Raw genomic sequence first — 21,901 nt, forward strand, 5'->3', positions numbered from 1 at the left:
GGGAAGTAAGGCTTTGTGTTGTTCCATATGCAATTTGACCCTCACAATGCCACTCACAGGCGTTTTGATGTGACCGTGACGGTTGTGTAGTTTCTTTTGAGGTTTGTAGGCTTTGCATTGATCAGAAGGATGCCCCCACCACCACACCCTCAGGGAGATCAGCAATATAGCAATATGGAATTTGAGGCCAGATAGATGGACAGAGAAGTAGACACAGAGAGGCATTGTTCAGACGAGAAGGCATGTTGACAGCTTGGGTGAATATAAAATTGTTGGTGCAAGAATGTATTTGTTAGGCGAGAGTGAAAAGAGAGAGAGAGAGAGAGAGATAGAGAGAGAGAGAGAGAGAGAGAAAGAGAGAGAGAAAGAGAAAGAGAGATAAAAAAAAGAATGATTGTGACTTTAAAAATGTATTTTCACCAATGACAAACACATGATATCTTCTGTTCAGACAGAACAGGACCTTGACCTTGGGGGGGGGACCCTTGTGTGTGGGGGGGGTGGGGGCAGACCTTGGGCGCTGACCTGATGGGCACAGATCACTCAGTGCAGTCTGATGTGCTAGTCAGTCTAACATGTCTTGTTCTGTCTCTCTTCTTTTCTCTCCCTCGTCTCCCTCTTCTCTCCCTTCGTTCTCCTTGCTATCTTTCCCCTCTTTCCTCCGTCTCTGTCGCTCACTCTCTCGTTCTCTTGGTACCTCGCTCGCTTTCTCTATCTCTCTCTCTGCCAGCATTGAAGCCATGCACCGCCGCCACACGACTCTGCGTGAAAAAGGGGGCGTCGCCAGGCCGTGCGAGGCCCCGCCTACATGTTCAACGAGCGCGGCTCGCCCTGACGCCGGAGGAGGAGCGCTTCCTGGACGCCGCCGAGTACGGCAACATCCCCGTGGTCCGCAAGATGCTCGACGAGTCCGAGACCCCTCAACTTCAACTGCGTGGACTACATGGGCCAGAATGCACTGCAGCTGGCGGTGGGGAAACGAGCACCTGGAGGTCACCGAGCTGCTGCTCAAGAAGGAGGGGGCTGGCCCGAGTGGGCGACGCCCTGCTGTTGGCCATCTCCAAGGGTTACGTGCGCATCGTGGAGGCCATATTGGGCCACCCGGCGTTCAGGCAGCGGCCTGCGGCTCACGCTGAGCCCCCTGGAGCAGGAGCTCCGCGACGGACGACTTCTACGCCTACGACGAGGACGGCACGCGCTTCTCGCACGACGTGACCCCCGTCATCCTGGCGGCGCACTGCCAGGAGTACGAGATCGTCCAACATCCTGCTGACCAAGGGCGCCCGCATTGAGAGGCCGCACGACTACTTCTGCAAGTGCGCCGAGTGCTGCGAGAAGCAGCGGCGGGGACACGTTCTGCCACTCGCGCTCCAGGATGAACGCCTACAAGGGGCCTGGCGAGCGCCGCCTACCTGTCGCTGTCCAGCGAGGACCCCGTGCTCACGGCGCTGGAGATGAGCAACGAGCTGGCCAGGCTGGCCAACATCGAGACAGAGTTTAAGGGTGTGGGGGGGGGGGGGGGGGAGTTGGGGGTAGTGGGAGCAGTTAAGTAGAGGTTCTGAATAATGTGACACTGAGGACAGTGGAGGTAGTTTGATGTTGATTATGTGTGTGTGTGTGTGATTGTGCACATCCCCAGATGTGTTAATGAGAAAGGCCTACCTGAGGGACTAAGTTTCTTTAGACCCCATCTAATTCATTATCCTCTCATTATCACCACCACCACCTCTCTCCATCCATCCCTCTCTCTCTCTCTCTCTCTCTCTCTCTCTCTCTCTCTCTCTCTCTCTCTCTCTCTCTCTCTCTCTCACTCTGTTTCTCTCTGTTTCTCTCTCTCTCCCCCTTCCACCCAAGCCTATGTCTCTCTCTTTCCCTCCACTTGTCTTTCTCCTCCCTTCACCCCTCTCTCAATTTCCGTCTGTATATGAAGACTATGATTGAAGGACCAGTTGGGGTCCCACATGTCACGGTGACAGCGTTGTATATGATGTCACTTCAGATGCTGGTGGCTATTATCATAATCATCATTGCGGATGACTCGAATACGGTTGTCCTTGGCGATGTTTGCACAGTTGCTATGTGCACGGTCTACCCCAGTTGCCGTGGGAGATGTGGACAGAGTGACATTGCATTTTAACACTGGATATTTGATTGGATGCCAAGAGCTGCTTAGGTTACCTTTTTTGTGAGTGGAACGTCCATTCGCGTGACAGCATAGATGTCCGACTGATTCGGCTGTTAGATTTGTCTCCGTTAAGTTATTCGAGCACTGGGGTCTGACAAGACAGAGACACCCTTTACACACACACACATACACACACACACACTATGTGATGTCGTTTTGATATCCATTCATCATTCAGTGTGTGGTATGTGCAGCCCTCCCCACCCTGAGTAAGGCAGGACATGGTATCACGATTGATGTTATCGGCCCAGTATACACACACAAAAACACACACAAAAACACACACACATGTATAGATCACATCAATACCCTACTGCCAAAAACACACCCTCCTTCTCTGTCTCTGTGTAGGACTGTGTTTGTTGCTATGGAAATTGATTGGTGACCTAGCACAGACCCATGGAGATACTAATGCCCACATTAATATAACAACACACACACTCAGATACACACATTATCAGACATAGGACACATGAGTGAAAACTGTCATGGATGTGAACACGCATGCACGCATAAGCACACACTGATAAGACAGTGGTGTGTGTAAACACACACACACGCACAGAGGCTCAGGGGTGTGAAATTGGTTGGTGAGAAGCACCTGTGCCTGTTGTCAGCAGAGTTGGAAAGGAACCATCAGAGGAACAGCCATCCCTTGACATTTCTCTCTCCATCTTCCTCTCTCCACATATCACCCTCTCCACCTCTTCCTCTCTCCACATCACCCCCTCTCCACCTCTTCCTTTCTCCATACATCCCTCTCTCATCTCTCTCTCACTTATCCCTCTGTTTATCTCACTGTGTTTCGTCTGGTACCTACTGTTCGCTTTTCCTCTCTCTTTCTTTTCCAACCTATCTGTCTATCTCTCTCTTTCTTTCTCTTCCCAAATTAAGAACATACTCTCTACTTTGACTGGCAATCTTATGACCCACAAGCATCTTGTCCATGCCACATCATGTGTGCTTATAATGGGGTGCCTATGAGTGGCTTATGGATGGAAATACTTTCATTGTTTCAAAGTAGAAATGCTTTCAATAGGAGATTTGAAGGCATCATTTTGTAATGGTACAAAATAATACCTCAAGTACTCATCCCTCTCTTTCTTTCTTTTTCAGTTGTCCTCCTTCTTTCTCCATCTTTCAGTGCCCCGTCTATTTTGTGGGGGAATTTCAAGAAATTAGAACTTGGTCATTATCTGTGATGCCCATGGGAAGGAACCCAACTGAGAGTGCTCGCTCTTCAAGAACCTCATTACCGAATGGGTTCTTCTGGAGGGCTAAATATCTCAGAACAGGAATGAGAATTCCTCCCTCAAAGGAACTCACGATGACAGAGGAATCTGGGGAGCCATGAGTCTGGGAATCCTTCAGGGATGGCAGATGAGGAGACATGTGATGTCATGTTTAGGAGAGGGGGGGGGGGGGGAAGAGAAAACAGTGAGGGAGATTCCAGGAGCGGGGGGCGGGGGAGAGAAAGAGAGGGAGAGAGGGTGGGACATAGAGAGACACAGAAAGAGAGAGGAGAGAGAGAGGAGAGAGAGAGAGAGAGAGTGAGAGAGAGAGAGAGAGGAGAGAGAGAGAGAGAGAGAGAGAGAGAGGAGAGAGAGAGAGAGAGAGAGAGAGAGAGAGAGAGAATGAGAAAGAGAAAGGAGTGAGAAAGGAACAGTGAGAGAGTATGCAAGAGACAGAATAAGAGAGAGAGATGAAAAATACACTTTTTACTAGGTACAATATTAAGATTATACAGCGGAAAGGCCCCTGGCAAGTCTTAAAACAAACCCTAATGACAAAAAAAAACACCAGGGAGCGAGAGGAAAGTTTCACAGAGGGCGTGTCATCACTGCTCAGAAACCACCACTCAGGACAGGCCCTTCTCTTTAAACACTGCGCTGATCCAAGCCCAAAGTCTGCCCTTGGGGGGAGGGAGAGGAGAGATGGATGGGTGGAATAAATGGAAGAGAAAGGACTGGGGTTGAAATGGAAGGAGGGAGGCATGGACTGAGAGATGACAGGAAGGAAGGAAGGAAGGAAAGGAAGGAAGGAAGGAAGGAAGGAAGGAAGGAAAAGGGAGAGAGAGGAGAAATGGATGAGGTTGAGAAAGGAAGTGGATAGATGTGGGTTCACAGAGACAGAACAGAAATGGATGAAGAGGAAAGGAGGTGAGGAGGAGAGGGATTGATGGATAACTACTGTACAGAGTGGAATGGGAGAGAAGGTTGGCATGGACAAGAGAGAGAGTGATGAGGAAGATAGAGGTATAAGGGATGAGTAAAGAAAGGAGGGAACATGTTATCAAAGCTGAGAGCTGTGAAATTGGCTCCTGTCCTGCACCTGAGCTTCCAGTGATTCGCGTAATGAAGCCAATACACAACCTCCCCTTTACACCTCTCGTCCCCCCTATCTCTCTCTCTTCCCCTACTCGCACTTTCTCCCCAATCTACCTCTTCCCTCCCCCCCTTCTCCCCCCATCCTCTCAGCTCCAACCCCTCCTCTGTCCCTCATCCCCCCCTCCTTATTGCAATAGAACTTACCTTCTCCCCTGCTAATATTTATTAATATGATATTTACTAACACAGATTACACTCTTTCTCTTCTATTTCTATTCTATTCTACTTCTATTCTTTCTCTCTCTCTTCTTCTGTATGTCTCATTCTCTTTTCCCTCTCTCTCTCTCTCTCTCTCTCTCTCTCTCTCTCATCTCTCTCTCGTCCTCTCTCTCTCTCTCTCTCTCTCTCTCTCTCTCTCTCCCTCTCTCCTCTCTCTCCCTCTCACTTCTCCCCCTCTGCAGAACGACTACAGGAAGTTGTCCATGCAGTGTAAGGACTTTGTGGTCGGTGTGCTGGACCTGTGCAGGGACACGGAGGAAGTGGAGGCCATCTTGAACGGAGGACGTAGACCAGGAGCCACTAAATGACCACAACCGGCCCTGTCTCAGTCGGGTCAAACTGGCCATCAAATACGAGGTCAAGAAGGTGAGAAAACAAACCAACCACAGCCAGTACCACAAAGCTGGATAGGCAGGGTTACTCGATGTGTGTGTGCGTGTGTGCGTGCATATATGTGTGTGTCTGAGTTTTTGTCTGAGTGTGTGTGAGTGTGTGTTGGGGGAGGGGGGTTGACATTTAGAGGTGATCCCTCTAGTAGCTGAGGGCTAGCCTGATATTACACAGGCTTTCCCACCCCCACACACACAGACGTACACACGCACTGACGTACACACACACACTCATACAGATAAATATGGTCTACAAACACACAATCCAAACAACACATCATTTTGTTTACATTCTATGATACCTTACAGTCATCTGAGACACAAAATTGCTCTTGCTAATTTGTTATAGTTAATGACGTACTCACACAGTCTTAGCAGCCAGGGATTTATCCCCACACAGGGACCTTGACCGATACTGGCTGGGATCATTATTCTGCAAACTCACAGTGAGAAAGAGAGAGGGATGGAGAAAGAGAGAGATAGAGAGAAAGGGAGGGAGAGAGAGAGGGAGAGTGAGAGGGATGGAGAAAGAGCAGGACAGAGAGGGGAGGGGTAGAAAGAGGGAGGGAGAAAGAGGAAAGAAAGGGAGAGAGAGAGGAAGAGAGGGAGGGTGCAAGAGAAGAGGGGGGTGTTGTCTTGGTAACCAGGTGGTTGGAGAAAGTGTGACCCTGGGGTATTACTTGTATAAACACGCCAACATGTAGACAGGTCCACACACACACAATAGTTCATGCCGGGGTTCAGTGCAGATCGTGAGATGGGATTGCAGTTTGAACAATGCAGGAAGTGTATGAGCCATTGTGTGTGTGTGTGTGTGTTTGTACTCATGCTTGAGTGTGCATATGTCAGTTGGTAGCCTAGACAGGAAGAGGGGATGGAGAAGAGGATGGGAGGAAGAGAAGAGGACAGAGATAATAGAGCTGTGTGTGCAGAGCTGTGAAAAAGGAAGTGTCAAGACAAATAGCGAGAGAGAGAGTGAGTGAGAGAGAGAGAGAGAGAGAGAGAGAGAGAGAGAGAGAGTGAGAAAGAGTGAGAGTGAGAGAGAGAGAGAGAGAGAGAGAGAGAGAGAGAGAGAGGGAGAGGGAGAGGGAGAGGGAGAGGGAGAGGGAGAGGGAGAGGGAGAGGGAGAGGGAGATAAAGACAGAGAGAGACAGACAGACAGACAGACAGATCAGATTAGGTCTCTCAAACAATGGTTTGAGAGACACACGCACACACAAACACACGCACACACATGGTTCCCTTCTGAGTTGATAACAGAAATCCAGCTACTGTCTGTGGACTCTTTGCCTTCCTTTCATACAATGCTCTGGCAGGAGTAAGGCTCTGGAGACATCAACCATGTGTGATGAGAAGCTCTCTTCGTGCTTCATGACTGTCTAAAGTTCCGAGAGACCGGAATCATCTACAGTACACTGTATGCTGAAGTTTAGGAGGCAACACACTGTGTGTGTGAACTGCACATTTCTCAAGTGTGTGTGTTTGTGTTTGATCGCACAAGTATTGGCATACACGTCAAGTTACTCATCCTTTCACGTCCATACATGTGTCTGTCTGTGGGCGTGTGCGCCTGTGCGTGTGTGTGTGTGTCAGTGTGTGTTCCGGTTAACCATCTTTCATCCTGTTCCTGTGTAGTTTGTGGCCCATCCGAACTGCCAGCAACAGCTTCTGACCATCTGGTATGAGAACCTGTCTGGTCTGAGGCAGCAGTCTGTGGGGGTGAAGTGCTGGACCGTGCTGGGGGTCACTGTGGGCCTCCCCTTCCTCGCCATCTCCTACTGGATTATGCCCTGTAGCAAGGTAACCCACAAACACACATACACACACATACTGTACATCACCATCTCCTACTGGATTATGCCCTGTAGCATAGACAACAAACACACAAATACACAAACACACATGCCCTCAAGATGCCTTTCAAAATGACTTTGTGATGGGATCTATTCCTTCCAGGAGATAATACATTGCTGATAAGAAGAATCATCCTAACAATAACCCCCCCACACACACACAGGTTTGGAGTGTGTGAGTGTGATACTGTGTGTTTGTGCCTGGAGATGTTTTCTAGAGGCGACACGTGAGCGAAGCTCTGGTGTACAGAGAGAGCAACAGAGATGGTGATAACATGTGGCTCATGCTGATGGCCATAATCAGGTTGTTTGGTCCAATGGGAGAATAACAGGGGGCTAGCTTCCTCCTCATGCAAGCTGATTAAGATCTGTGGGATTGCAGAAATGGATCGGAAAAAAAACATGAAAGGACATGGATACGATATGACACAATATGATACCATATGACACGTCATGATTCAATTTGATACGATATGATGCAAAATACGATATGGTTGTACGGACGAGATTCAGGGAGAGAGAGTGAAACTGAGAGAAATGAGCAGCTGTGAACATCCCACCTGACCACAGGAAGCCCCGAGAGGATAAATCAGGCATACACACTGATCCTGTTAGTGGAGAGAGTCTGGAGGGCTGGTGAGGGGGGGCACTCTTTATCTATTTGCTGGTTGATAGGGGACTGATTAAATAACCTGTGTTGACGAATGTCCTTGTATAAGGAACAGGGGACACTGTGATAAACACACACATACACAACATACACACACCCAGACCGGACTGCAGCCAGGGTGGAAAATGGATGTGTGTATGAAGGGCTCTGGAGCCAGCTCTGTCTCTGTCTGTCTCCTATCAAAGAGATCATGGGATTCACACAGCTGTGTACCCTTAGGCACACACATGTACACATACTGGGCAAACACTCCAAACACTCCAAGCACACACGAGATCAGATGTTTTAGCCCTTGTAAGTTGTGTGTGTGTGTGCATGTTTGCGTACACATAGACAAAGTGATTCTTCAAGGGTGAGCTGTACACATGCATACACATACAGACTGAGTGAGGTAGAGTCAAACTCAGCAGTGACACTTAGAGTCCATCTTTCTCACAGCGACACTATCAAAGCAGTCTAGGGATCCACTGCTGAGTTTGGGGTGGATGCACACTCTCATTTCTCACAGTATGAGAAAACTGTGTGTGTGTGTGTGTGTGTGTGATTGTGTGTGTGAGTGAACACGTCTGCCCCTGTGTGTGTGTGTTAACACCAGCATGTCCTCGTTCCTATGGCGAACTCATACTTGCGAGGGTGTATGTGTGTGTATGTGTTCAGCTGGGCCAGATCTTGCGTAGCCCCTTCATGAAGTTTGTGGCCCACGCCGTCTCCTTCACCATCTTTCTGGGCCTACTGGTCATCAACGCCTCGGACCGCTTCGATGGGGTCAAGAACCTGCCCAACGAGACCATCACTGACCACCCTCGCCAGGTGTTCAGGGTCAAGACCACCCAGTTTTCATGGACCGAGATGCTGATTATGAAGTGGGTTCTTGGTAAGAACGTACATTTGGAAAGAATCATGGGTGAGGAGGAATGCTAGTTCTTAGTGTAGTTACTTAGTTTGGGGTCTTAGTAATGAGAGTGGGTTTTTGAGAACAGTGCAGTAATGTAAGAAGAAGAGCAAGATAGAAGGAGAGAGAGTGAGAGAGAGTGCAAGAAAGAGAGAGATAATCGGACATTTATACATCAGCTCATCTCTACCCACTCATGCACACTCTCGCTCCTCTCCAGATGTCCTGATATATAGTTATTATTTGTGTGTGTGTGTGTGTTTGTTAGTACGTGTGTGTTCCTGTAATGACACCCAAAGCAATTTCAGGCGGGCATTGTGAGGTGTGTGTCAGCTCTGTCTGGGGGATAGGCGGGTCATTCTCATTCAACTGGCATTCTTTGATGCTACCGTAACAGTAATTGCAAGATAGACAGAGAGACAGAGAGTGCGAGAGAAAGAGGGAGGGATGTAGTCAGAGAGAGGGAGAGGGAGAGAAAGGTATTATGCTGATTAGAAAAATATTTCAATAACAATTTTATGCCTGATTTGGCTATTTGGAGGAGACTTGTGAATGTTCGTGTATGTGTTGATGTATGGGTATGTGTCTTGCGTACAATGCATGGGTGAGTGCCTTGTATCCCTGAACAGTGTCCCGATTTCAGCAGTTTTCTGTTGGATGCGCCTTTACAGTATGTGTTCTCCTCAGGGATGATCTGGTCGGAGGTGAAGGAGATCTGGGCCGACGGTCCCAGAGAGTACATCATGCACCTGTGGAACCTTCTGGACTTCGGCATGCTGTCCATCTTTGTGGCGTCCTTCACGGCACGCTTCATAGCCTTCCTCAAGGCCTCCAAGGCACAACTCTATGTCGACCTGCATGTGACTGCCGATGACCTCAGCAGCGCCTCATTACCCGATGAGATTGCATACTTCACCTACGGTGAGTGGTCTCCAGTCACATGGGTCACGATTCTGGGTTATTCCTGTTGGAAGATCTATTATACTTTCGGAATGCATCATATCCTCATTCTTTCTCATATTTCCTAATATTATTGGAATTGCCCTTCCCCAACCAATAGGGAGCCTGTTAATATCCAAACCCTCCTAGACCTCAGAACACTTCGGAGAAGAATAGAAAAATACCTAGTCTCGGTATTGGAGCAGGGCCTTAGATCCTGCACTGTAGGTGAACATTGTCTACGCCAGGACCATAGCTTCAGGACAGGGTCACAATAAATTATCCTTATCAGTGCTGTCATCTAGTGGTGTGATTCTGCCACGACATGTTTGTGTTTACAGCTGTCGAGATGTACACACACATTCCCACTCTTGCACACAAACACACACACACACACACTCAAGGCGGTACAAACACCCAAGCCACGTACAGGCTTTGTTTTGAGTTTGAACACAACATCACAGCTAAACACACAGACGTACGTATACACATGTTTCTCCTCCGTCAAGCCTCTATACTAGCACATACAGGATCAGAGTAACGTTGACTGTGGGTGTGTGTGTCTTTGTGCGTGTGTGGGTGTATGCGTGGCCTGTGTGTGTTCTCAGCTACCTCTCACCTCTTTGAAGTGTTAAAGCCATAGAAAACAAAGCCACAGAGCCAGCTCTCCGACACGGCCCTGCAAGCCCCTGTGCGCATCTCGCCTCAGAACCCTGTGTTGTTTCCCCAAACAAGTCTTAGTAAGACGAGCTTATGCGGCAGGGTTGATGTGGGGGTGGTGGTGGGGTAGGATCCTTCATTTGTTCTTCGATAGTCCCAGTTTGTTTACAAGCCTCCACCCCCCCCCCCCCTTCCTCTTCCTCTTTTTCTTCATTGTCCTCTTCCCTCCATCTCGGCCCTCGTCGTTTCACAGAGTCGGCACAGTTCCCCTCACCACCAGAATCAGAAAGGGTTTTAATCGGCATGAAAGTTTGCACAGACAAGGAATTGACTTTGGCAGGAGGGTGCACACATTCAACATATAGGAGTAAATCTTAAATAAGTGGTGCCAGTTTAAACAAATCTAGCTATACCATACAGAAGGTGCAAAGTCTCTCTTGTCCCCCTTTACACTCCATCACGTCCTCTCGTTCCCTGCCTCTTTTCATGTTTGTTTTTTTTGTTTCTTTTTTCACTCGCTTCCCTATATCCCTCTAACACTCTCTTCATCCCCCGCCACCCCCCCCCACCCCACCCCCCCAGCCAGGAACAAGTGGCGTCCGTCGGACCCTCAGATAATCTCCGAGGGTCTGTATGCCATCGCCGTGGTGCTAAGCTTCTCGCGGATCGCCTACATCCTGCCTGCCAACGAGAGCTTCGGCCCGCTGCAGATCTCGCTGGGGAGGACAGTGAAGGACATCTTCAAGTTCATGGTCATCTTCATCATGGTCTTCGTGGCCTTCATGATCGGCATGTTCAACCTCTACTCTTACTACTTGGGAGCCAAGTACAACCCAGCCTTTACTACGTGAGTTGGGTGGCCCGCACACACATACACACCTTTCTGGACACACTAATACTACATGGACATCCACACGGTTTAATCACAGTATGTATTGAACAAAGAAACGCACAAAGGCACGCGCACACACCTACACACACATCGATTGCGGTGTGGCGAGTAGTTCATCTCCAGTACCTCAACCCCAGTGTCAGGTGAGAGAAATAGAACTGTCTCTTTCTATATCCTGTTAGTCGGGCTGTGCGACCTCCAGGTAGCATGGTTTACCTAAAGTGACACAGGGTTACACCTGCCCTGTCACTCCCACTTCTTCTAACATTTCAGTCTGCGACACCGACTCAACTCTCTTAATGGCTTTTCATCATTAGTCAGCCAATCTGTAATTAGATATGCCTGTGTGTGTGTGTGTGTCTCTCTGCCTGTCTCTCTGCCTGCCGATCTGGATGCCTGCCTGCCAGTGTGCCTGTTTGTCTGTGTGAATGTCTGTCTGTCTGTCTGTCTGTCTGTCCGACCATTTGTTTCCATGCAGTTTCTGTGTCTACCGAAGCAGAACCAGTCAGTAAAGGCTGGGCCAGGTTCTGCTTGACTAGTCTCTTAGAACCTGCCTGATGGACCAGCATGGTTGCTGCTAAAATGTTCTGTGGCTCTCCCGTCATTTCTAGAGCTCCCTTTAAAGCTCCACCGCAGAAACACCACCCACCCCTTCACTCCATTACACAAACACACCTTTAATTGGAATGCTATTGATTTTAGTTTTCTCATACCAGTAACCTAATGCACTTGTTTGATTCAGTGGTTGAGTCAGACCCTGCACTGTTTGAATCATTTTATAAATCCTTCCTTTCCTCTGTTCTTGGGAGCCAAGTTACTGAGATAGGTGAATTCCTTTACTCAGCTGTTACCGATCCTGTCAGGTCAGATGTGGGATTATCCAAGAAAAGGGATTATACGTTGTAAAATAATACTAAAGACATGCTCTTAGGTGTTAGGTAGGGTGACATGTGTAACAGCGGTAAAAAAGCAGTGAACTGCCTCATCGTTCTCATGTTCACCACCAGGGGTCAGTCTTACTCCAAGTCTGTCTCAGGCATTTGAGTTGGAGATGCGCAATTAGATAGTTTACAGTGTGGGTCTATATTCAACCATGTTTCTATGACTAATTTTCCAGAAGGGAATGCACATCAATGATTTGCTTTTTCATTTTTTATGTTCATGTAGGTGTTGTGTGTGTATAGCATATTTCAAAAGCTGTGATGCTAAGTGTATGTGGGTCTGTATGAATGTATGTATGAAATGTGTGAGTGTGTCTATGAAGTTACCTGTGTATGTGTGTGTGCGGATGTGTGTGTGACTGAGGATGGTGGACAGGTCTGGGTTTGATGGATAGTGGGAGCAAGGGCTAGTTTGACAGCTCCAGCATTGATGGAAGGAGGCAGGTGGAGGTGATAATGATCCCCAAGGAGGGGGTTCTCTGAGAGGGGATGGGGGAGACAGAGTCTGGGTGCTTTAGTGGATGCCCTCAGGGGCCTTGGACAGATGAAGGCCAGCTGGGGAGGACCTAATAAAGACAGAAGCTTTAATAACCACACTCTGGCCTACAGACACAAACACACGCACACAAGCAAATGCTTACGCATACACTAACCCATACAAACTCAAAACACTCACACACACAAGTTATCAAGACCAGGAGTTGGACAGACCAGTTGAAGTGGTGGACTGTATGCGTGGGTACAATGAGGGAAACAAGCCAAAGGCATAGACATGAGAGGGTGGGAGAGAGAGTTAGTAAGGAGAGAGAGAGAGAAAGATGAAGCAAAGAGGTAAAGAAACCAACACATGGACTAAAATCATGTGAATAGAAGAAAGAGAAACACTGACAGTGAGAAACAGAGAGAGAAGATGGATACTAATAGATAGGAGAAGTAAAAAGGGCTGGTGCAATTGCAAATATGTTTAGTGTCAGTCAGGTGAAGGATATATGGAAGCCACTAGTATGATCAGATGATAGAATAAGGAGAGAGAAGAGAGGACAGCAAGAGGAGGCAACGGAGCGGTTGAAAGAGGGGGATGTGAGCGAAAGAGAGTCTCCTCTATTCAGACTAGTCAAGCACATCTGAATATGTATTTGAAGTGAGGAGAGAGGGAAGGGGAAGTGGAGAGAGAGAGGAGTAAAATAGAGATTACATTATCTGTAAAGATGTGCTATGGATAAATAATATTCCTTTGGTGCAGTGTTCACAATTCATAATTGTATAACTTCTCAACTATAGGAGTACATCAATTGCAGGTGTTGTTCATTAGGAGCAGGGGTAGATGTGACTCCGCCCATCTGTTACCACAGAGACAGATGAAATATGCATGCAGGAAGCGTTAATCTGAGTCCCTATCTGTCTTCCTATCTGTCTGTCCAAATCCCTTACCTGTGAAATAGTACGTAGAGAGAACGGGGGGAAAGAGAGAGAGAGAGAGAGAGAGAGAGAGAGAGAGAGAGAGAGAGAGAGAGAGAGAGAGAGAGAGAGAGAGAGAGAGAGAGAGAGAGAGAGAGAGAGAGAGAGAGAGAGAGAGAGAGAGAGAGAGAGAGAGGGCCTGATTCACCTAATCACAGCTGGTCTAAAAGCATCCAGGCAGATACTGGCCCGAATGACGTGTGGAACTTTGTATGGACTGCACAGTAGTGTAGTGGAGTATGGTACAGTATACTACAATATAGTACAGTATGGTAGAGTATGCTACAGTGCAGTAGGGCAGTTGAATATGATACTGCATGATACTATTATATGTATGGTGGAGTATGGTAATGTACGGTACAAGCATGGAACTATGGTAGTCTTGTAGCATAATATGGTAGTTTGGTAGAGTACAGTTTTGATAATGGTGAGTTGATGGATTTCTAAATAGATATGTTTTTTTTATATCTATTTTCTCAATGTAGATGTCTCTGGAGATGGATTATATATTTTAATTTGTTTTACAGTATGTTAGGATTTGGTGCTTGGAGATGAAGGGAATATGAAGTGAACATGAATATACAGCTCCAACCAATCAATCTGCTGAAAGCACTTTATTTGTTGTGTGTTGGACAATATCATTTGAGCTCGTTAGATGGGGTGCTGAAAAGCTAAATGGCCTATGTTACCTGCTATCTTGTTTAATTAAAAACAACTTTCTTAATGCATTCATAAAACCCAGAGTGGGAAATCATATTGGATGGAGGACCCCAGGGATAGGTCTATTTCCAAAGCTTGATGCTTGTTCCCCCTATTCCCTCCCCCCTAATCATACTTTATTAGAATGACACAACGTCACAGTAGCAAACCGCAAACCAGCCAAGCTTTACATTCTAATATATGGATACACACAGTCTTGGTATTGACATGGGGGTTAGTGATGACTTCAAGACCACGCCTTTAAAAACAGGTCCGTCATGACGCACCTTCCACTGGGAAGCACAAAATCAATAAACATTAGCAGCCAACGCTATAGGCTGCCACGGGTCTGTATATGAATGTTGCTATGCATGAGAACACTCGCCTGTTTAAAGGAGACATTAGCGTTTTAATGGGCTGCATGAGCGCTGGATATCAAGTAGGAATCGATACTCACTGTCACTATGGTTTAAATGAGGGTTTGATATTTTGACTGAAGACTCGGTCCGTCTCACACACGCATGCACGCATACACGTAGATATGACACACACACTCCCACAGTGTGCTGATCTTGAAGGTTAAGTGTGCATTTGTGTGTGCACTCAGCTTTGAAAGAGGATAACTTTATATGGAGGGAGCGCTATCCCCAACATCCCCCCCTTCCCCGCCTCCCCGCCTCCTCTCCTTCAAATCCTCCCCACCTCCCTCCAGCCTCAAAGCCCCTCCGGCTTCTCATTGAATATTTAGGCTTTACAGGACTTTCCTCAAAGTTTGTGTACATATTTTTTCAGACCCATGCAGTGTTTGCCTGCATGTCTCCAGCCCTCCTGGCCCAGAGATTAACAGCGTCTGGGTCAATGGCGGGAACAGAACTTTGGGGCATTAAACAAATTTGGGGCATTAAACAATCAACAAGTGTGTGTGTGAGATGTGTGTGAGGTGTGTGAGAGATGTGTGTGAGGTGTGTGTGTGAGAGGTATGTGTATGAGAGGTGTGTGTGTGTGTGTGTGTGTGTGTGTGTGTGTGAGATGTGTGTGAGGTGTGTGAGAGATGTGTGTGAGGTGTGCGTGTGTGTGAGTGAGCAGAGGATAACGTGTTTAAATTGGACAAGGCTCATCAGCTATTTCATCAGAACCAGCTCATAAACACCACAACAACACTACAGGAACATTACACTGAGATTTTCAGATTTTCAATTGACTTGTTCTTGTGTACATGCGTGTGTGCGTGTGTGCTTGTGTGTCTGCACGTTTGTTTGTGTGCACGTTTGTGTGTTTGTTTCATAGGGTGGAGGAGAGTTTCAAGACCCTGTTCTGGTCCATCTTTGGCCTGTCTGAGGTGATTTCGGTCGTACTGAAGTATGACCATAAGTTCATAGAGAACATAGGCTATGTTCTCTACGGGGTCTACAACGTGACCATGGTGGTGGTTCTCCTCAACATGCTCATAGCCATGATCAACAGCTCCTACCAGGAGATAGAGGTTGGTAACACCCCAGCATCAAGATACCATAAATCATATACTGTATATGGTCAGTGTGCCAATAGAACAGAATACAATTCTATGCAATACAATTTTACTTTTACATTATATACATTATAATGATAAGTACTTTGTTTGTGTGATCTATACATGATGTATGCATGTTTGTGTGTGCTTTTATGTGTGTCTATGTGTGTTTGCTCATTCACAAAAATCGGATCAATACTTAATACACAACCAGTAAAGAGTTAAGTTTTTTAATTTCTTCTACAAATATTATATGAGTCAGTTATGAAGTTAGCAAGCGTGGGTGAGTGAATCACTCAATTGTGATTGATTGATTGAGTGATTGAGTGAATGTGCCATTTACTTTCATCACATGTATGATTGAGTGAATGTGCCATTTACTTTCATCACATGTATGTAAATGCGACTCTGTGTATGTGTGTGTGTGTGTGTGTGTGTGTGTGTGTGAGTGTGTAGGAGGATGCAGATGTGGAGTGGAAGTTTGCCAGGGCCAAGCTGTGGCTCTCCTACTTTGATGAGGGTCGTACTCTGCCCGCCCCCTTCAACCTGGTGCCCAGCCCAAAGTCCTTCTACTACCTGGTCGTGCGCAGCAAGGCCTGCCTGGTACACCTCTTTAAGGCCAAGGGGCATCACCACGACAACGAGCTAGAGATGGGCATGCTCAACTCACGACCAAAGGTCAGGAGGGAGAGGGTGGAGGAGAGGTGGGAGGGAGAGAGGAAAGGAGGGAGGAAGGCTCCCTAAACTAAATGGACGTTCAACAGCTTGAAAGAGCTGCAAGATACTATTGGTTTGCTAGTCCCTGTTCTACTGGCAAGCTAGTTCCTGTTCTGTTAGGACTAGGACGGTTTTTGCCTAGCCTGGTCCAGAGAGGAGCGTGCTGAACTATAAGCTGAGAACCTACAGAGCTGGGCTGCCGACGAGAAGAATCGAACCAGAGGCCCACTTTACATTTACTGTTCTGGTGGGAAAATGTTGAGTTGGAGACCGTCAGAGATAAACTCAGAGCTCATTGTTTGTGTGTGTGTTTGTGTTTCTACATGTATGAGTTTGTGTGTGTGTGTGTCTGTATATGTGTGCTTCAGCTAGCTCTGTGTGTGTGTATTTCGTCTGGGTTTTTAGGAGCCATAGCAGTTTGGTGCCATGTTTTTTGGAGCCATGCCAAAGACAATGCCAAGCTCTACGAATAGCATTTGTGTGTTTGTGTGTCTTTAAGTACATGCGCAGACATACAAGGATCCACAGGCGTGTGGGTGTGCTTCTTGTGCCAAAAACAGAAACATGTAAGACTTCAAACACTGGAACTAAACCTGGAGGAATAGAAGCAGGGCAATGACCCAGAGTACAACCAGCTCCACCCAGCCCACACTGTTATGACTGCACAGAAGAGGGGCAGGCAGGCAGAGAAGTATACAGGAGTTCATGTTAGCAACACAGAGGGATCATTGAAGGCACTGGGGCATTGAAGGCACTGGGGCTTGGCGGACTGTACTCCGGTGGGGTGGTAGTTCTCACAGAGAGGTAGCAAAGTGTGGAGAATGTGTGAGGCGGTCTCAGTTTGTCATATGTTTAGGGTCAGATAGTTTTGGCCTTTAAGCTTTCTCTCATACATCTGTCTATCCGTCTGTCTGTCTGTCTCTCTCTCTCTGTTCTCGGTGCAGGTGGAACACTACAGTTCTCAGCTCCGACCCCGCGAGGAGTTCATCCCCAAGAAGCCCATCAAACACCCCACCAGATATCAGGTAAGACTGACGGAGGGTGGGAGGGAACGGGGAGGAAAGGAGGGAATGAGGGTGGGGGAGAAAGGGGAGGACAGAGAAAGAGGAGGAGAAAGCAAAAGAGGAGAGGTTGCGGAAAGAGAAACAGAGTCAAAAGGCAGAAGAGGATATAGAAAGAGAGTCAGAAGTGGAGGAGGGAGGAAGAGTGGGATGGAAAGACAAAGGGTGAGAGGAAAGAGAGACATCACATGAGTGGGAGGTTGTGTTTGACACCATGGCTTTATAATGAGCTGTTATAGTGAAGAAGACAGATGCTTCTGTCCTTCACTTTAACCCAGGGGAAATAAACTGTCCTTTGTCATGAAAGCATCCTCTCTTCTTCATTGTCTTTCTTCTGACACACACACACATACACGCATACATCCCCTTCTCTCCAAATTGAGTGTTAATGCTCATCGACCCTTGTCCTAGAGTTCCCATTACACCTACAGGAATTGAGTGACTGGACCTTCCCTATAGGCTGGACATCAATACGTAGCATTCACACAATGGCTCTGCAACAGTGAGTGGCTGGTCTCTGTAAAACACATCTATGTTTGTGTGTGTTCCATTCTTCCTCCTTTTCTGTACCTCCACCATGTCCTGTTCTCTCCCCGTGTCCATCCCCTGCTCCTCTCCTCCTCCCTCTCCCTTCCTCTGGCAGAAGATCATGAAGCGCCTCATCAAGCGATACGTGCTGAAGGCCCAGGTTGACAGAGAGAATGATGAAGTCAACGAAGGTGAAAATCGAATCTCACTTAATGTCAACTTTACGGTCCACACCACATGTTGACAGTGTGTGTGTGGCGTGTGTGTATTTTTTTATAAGAATGTTAGTTTACATAATATCACGATCTATTTATGTAGAAATTAAGATTTATAACCATACAGGAGTACATACCTTCACAACATTACAAATGTCAAATAAACGTCAAATAAACGTGAGGTTGAACTTGTGTGTGTTGCAGGCGAGCTGAAGGAGATCAAGCAGGATATCTCCAGCCTGCGCTACGAGCTGCTGGAGGAGAAGTCCCAGGCCACGGGGGAGCTGGCAGACCTCATCCAACAGCTCAGCCACAAGTTCGGCAAGAATACAGAGAGGCAATGAGAGGGAGAAAGAGAAGTTCACGGGTGAGAATTGAAAGGCCTACTTAGAGGCCTTGACATCAAATCTCTATAACTTCTGAGAGGGTGAGGGAGAGTGATCAAGAGAGAGAGACATACAGACAGACAGACAGAGAGAGAGGAGAGACATACAGACAGACAGACAGACAGACAGACATATAGACAGACAAACAGACAGAGAGAGAGAGAGAGAGAGAGAGAGAGAGAGAGGAGAGAGAGAGAGAGAGAGAGAGAGAGAGAGAGAGAGAGTGAGAGAGAGAGAGAGAGAGAGAGTGAGAGGAGAGAGAGAGAGAGAGAGAGAGAGAGAGAGAGAGAGGAGTAAAAAGTAATGGGAACTTGCAGACAGGAAGGAAGGCTCTGTGCAGGGTGTGGGGGGTGCACACTAGGGCTTTCAGCCACAGCAGAACAGCAGTGCGTCCTGGGGGAGAATCCATGCACTGAAGAGGCCCCGAACACGCTCTGCCAAAAGATATCATCTCAACATCGCCACGGAGACATGGGTTGAGCAAGCGACAGAGAAAGAGAGAGAGGGAAGGGGGGGGGTGGATGGGATGGATGGATGGATGAAGCCAGGAGGAGGGGCATGAAGAAATGGGGACTTGGTGACAAAAATAAAGAGAGAGCACTGACAGAGATAGAGTGAGAAAAGGTAGGGAGGGAAAGAAAAGAATAATACAAGAACGTGAGAGAAAAACTAAACACTGTGACATGAGACAGAGAGAAGAACAGCAAGCAACAAAAATCCTTTGTTGATTTCACATTGTGGTTCACAACAAATGCACAAGCATCAGGAAGCTAGAGAGAGAGAGAGACTGAGAGAGAGAGGAGGGTTCTTTTGAGGAGCACACTGACAGGACTGTGGTCTGCCAGGAACACAACATATCAGACACTCTTATAAAAAAAACAGGCCAACTAATTAACACATTTAACACTGCCCATATGACATAGGGAGTAATGCAGCAACATATATCCATAATCTCTTTGAGTCATTTACAAACCGTTTTAACACACACACACACACACACAATCAGGGAATAGTGTGTATGTGTGTGTGATGGGTGCAGTAGTATAACTAGTCCATGCAATGCAAGAATCACATTGGCTTCCCAGTAGCTTCCATTAAATGGTAGATTTGGTTTCTGCTGTGTAATACTGTACCTACCAGAGATATGAGGGCGATTTGATTTTTTTTTTTTACTTTCCTTAAGCTCTGATGGACAGGTCTTGATTTGTTGGACATTATCTCACTGTTGAACCTCTGGAACCAGAAACAAGTTACCGAACATTCTGGAACAAATAAGTCCAAACACAATGGACCGGATTCCCAATTAGTTTCAGGCTACATGGAAATCGAGGTTAATATTTTTTGAGGCTATATACACTAATTAAACATGAATAGGAAATCCATGTGTGTGTCAGGTTATAAGAGAGAGAAAGAGCGAGAGAGAGAATCTCCGCTGTCACCTTTATGTTACCTGGTATAGTTGCACAAAACTGCATTGTTTAAAAAAACACGAATTCCTTCACACCAAACTAATATAGAGACTCAAGATACTGTATTTTTCACTTGTATGGGAAAAATATTGATGACAAATCTTGTATATTGTAATATTTTTGACCTTGTATTAAAATGATCAAATTGTTAACTTCATATTGAGTTGTTTTTGGGTGTGAGATTCTAAAGGAGGATAAACTAAAGAACGGTTTTAGAGGTTTGTCCAGTTTCTGTCTTTCAATGACAAGCACTGAAGCAGACCTGGCATACATCTGGCAGCATTGTCCCTTTGTGTGCACTTGCAAAGACAACAGCAGGAGGACAAACAGGCACATGCACACACAGCCCCTCCACTCTCTCTCTCTCTCTGTCTCTTTCTTTACCCTCTCCCTCTCTCCCTCTCTCCCTCTCTCTTTAAAACCAAATGTAGCCACACATTGGCACGAGCATGAAACCACAAGATGTACCCATGTGTGCAGATATTGAACGTGTGTGTAGACACACACTAACAGCACACACAGATGAGTACGATTATTTATAATGAATTAATCATCGGTCCATTTCACTCAATTAAACAATGTTACCTAGCAACCCTTAACACATAAACCATAGCTAACATAATTGGAATTTGTTGAGTGTGTGTGTGTGTGTGTGTGTGTGCAGAGTACACTGTGAATGCTTTGTTTTTATCAACCAGGGAAGTACCCTGTGGGCAGTATGTTGTAATGTATAGTGCCATGTCTAACAGTTCAGTTCTGTACATTCAGTCCTGAAAGACACTGTGTTGTTTTCAACCTGTCAGTGTCTGGATGTGCAGCTATTGTTGAGTCTGGAGCATGGAATTCCAATAAAACTTGTTATTTTCTATCTGTAAATCTATAAAGAAGACATCTATAAACTTTTATAGAATTGAGGACCTTAAATGGTATTTTCTTCATTCCAAGCAAGCACAGGCAGACATATAACCCGGACTCGAATAATCTCCATAGCAACAATAGTGGACCATGGGAGATGTGAGTTAAGTTTTGGTAATGGTTGGGGGTAGCTCTCTATAACAACAACACCCTGTGTGTGTGTGTGTGTGTGTGTGTGTGTGTGTGTGTGTGTGTGTGTGTGTGTGTGTGTGTGTGTGTGTGTGTGTGTGTGTGTGTGTGTGTGTGTGTGTGTGTGTGTGTAAAAGAAAGACAGTGTGGGATCATGTGTGTATCTGTATGTGTGTCTGTATGTGTGCAAGAGAGGAAGAGACTGCGTTTGTGCGTGTTTGTCTATGTCTGTGTACGTGAAGCACTTAACCTGACATCTCATCTATAGTGTCATTTCATTTCTTGTGCCCAAGGGGAGGAAACAACCACTTGGCTCATTCTCCAACACTGCCCCTCTCCCTTCATCCATTCCTCCATCTAGAGCACTGTGCTCTAACTGTTCTCACAGAGCATCAAGCATGTAGGACTCCTGAAACGGACTACGGATTCAGAAGGGAGATGATGCCCTTTACCGACACACTGCCTCCAACAAACCTCTAGGTAAATAAACCTTTGACCAATAAAACCAAGCAGGGAAAGGCGGCAGGAGGAAGGAAGGAAGGGGGGGTGGGGGGTTGAAAAAGCATTAGATGATGAAGGAGGAACAGATGTAGATGTGATGACACTTATCAACAGCCATTTGTCCCCATAGACAGCGATGCACCTTCACACAGGAAAAATCTCCCGTACATGCATGCACATGGGGAACGTAGACACGCACATGATCATAGGTCATGTTCCTCATCACCATCGTTACTAACATAAGGAGAGTGCCTACCTTCCTCCTCAGCATCATGGGAAATACAAA

The 21,901-nt window shown here is 46.7% G+C and overlaps 2 protein-coding genes across 2 annotated transcripts in view; one reads left to right on the forward strand and one right to left on the reverse strand.

Moving 5' to 3' along the window:
* Positions 1 to 21,901, reverse strand: part of hdx (highly divergent homeobox) — a 350,307-nt gene that overhangs the window by 266,712 nt on the left and 61,694 nt on the right. The gene's annotated exons all lie outside the window — the stretch shown is intronic.
* Positions 741 to 18,682, forward strand: trpc7b (transient receptor potential cation channel, subfamily C, member 7b). Its single transcript, XM_062475883.1, is given in 22 exon segments — positions 741 to 773; positions 776 to 824; positions 827 to 918; positions 920 to 973; positions 975 to 1,019; positions 1,021 to 1,110; positions 1,112 to 1,162; positions 1,164 to 1,259; positions 1,261 to 1,347; positions 1,349 to 1,390; positions 1,392 to 1,505; positions 4,974 to 5,072; positions 5,074 to 5,157; positions 6,816 to 6,980; positions 8,361 to 8,577; positions 9,283 to 9,516; positions 10,777 to 11,041; positions 15,472 to 15,667; positions 16,151 to 16,372; positions 17,356 to 17,436; positions 18,116 to 18,191; positions 18,420 to 18,682. Coding segments are annotated over 22 exon segments (2,532 nt in total). The 3' UTR covers positions 18,560 to 18,682.

The sequence above is a fragment of the Osmerus eperlanus genome, chromosome 13 (assembly GCF_963692335.1).
Source record: "Osmerus eperlanus chromosome 13, fOsmEpe2.1, whole genome shotgun sequence".
NCBI lineage: Eukaryota > Metazoa > Chordata > Actinopteri > Osmeriformes > Osmeridae > Osmerus > Osmerus eperlanus.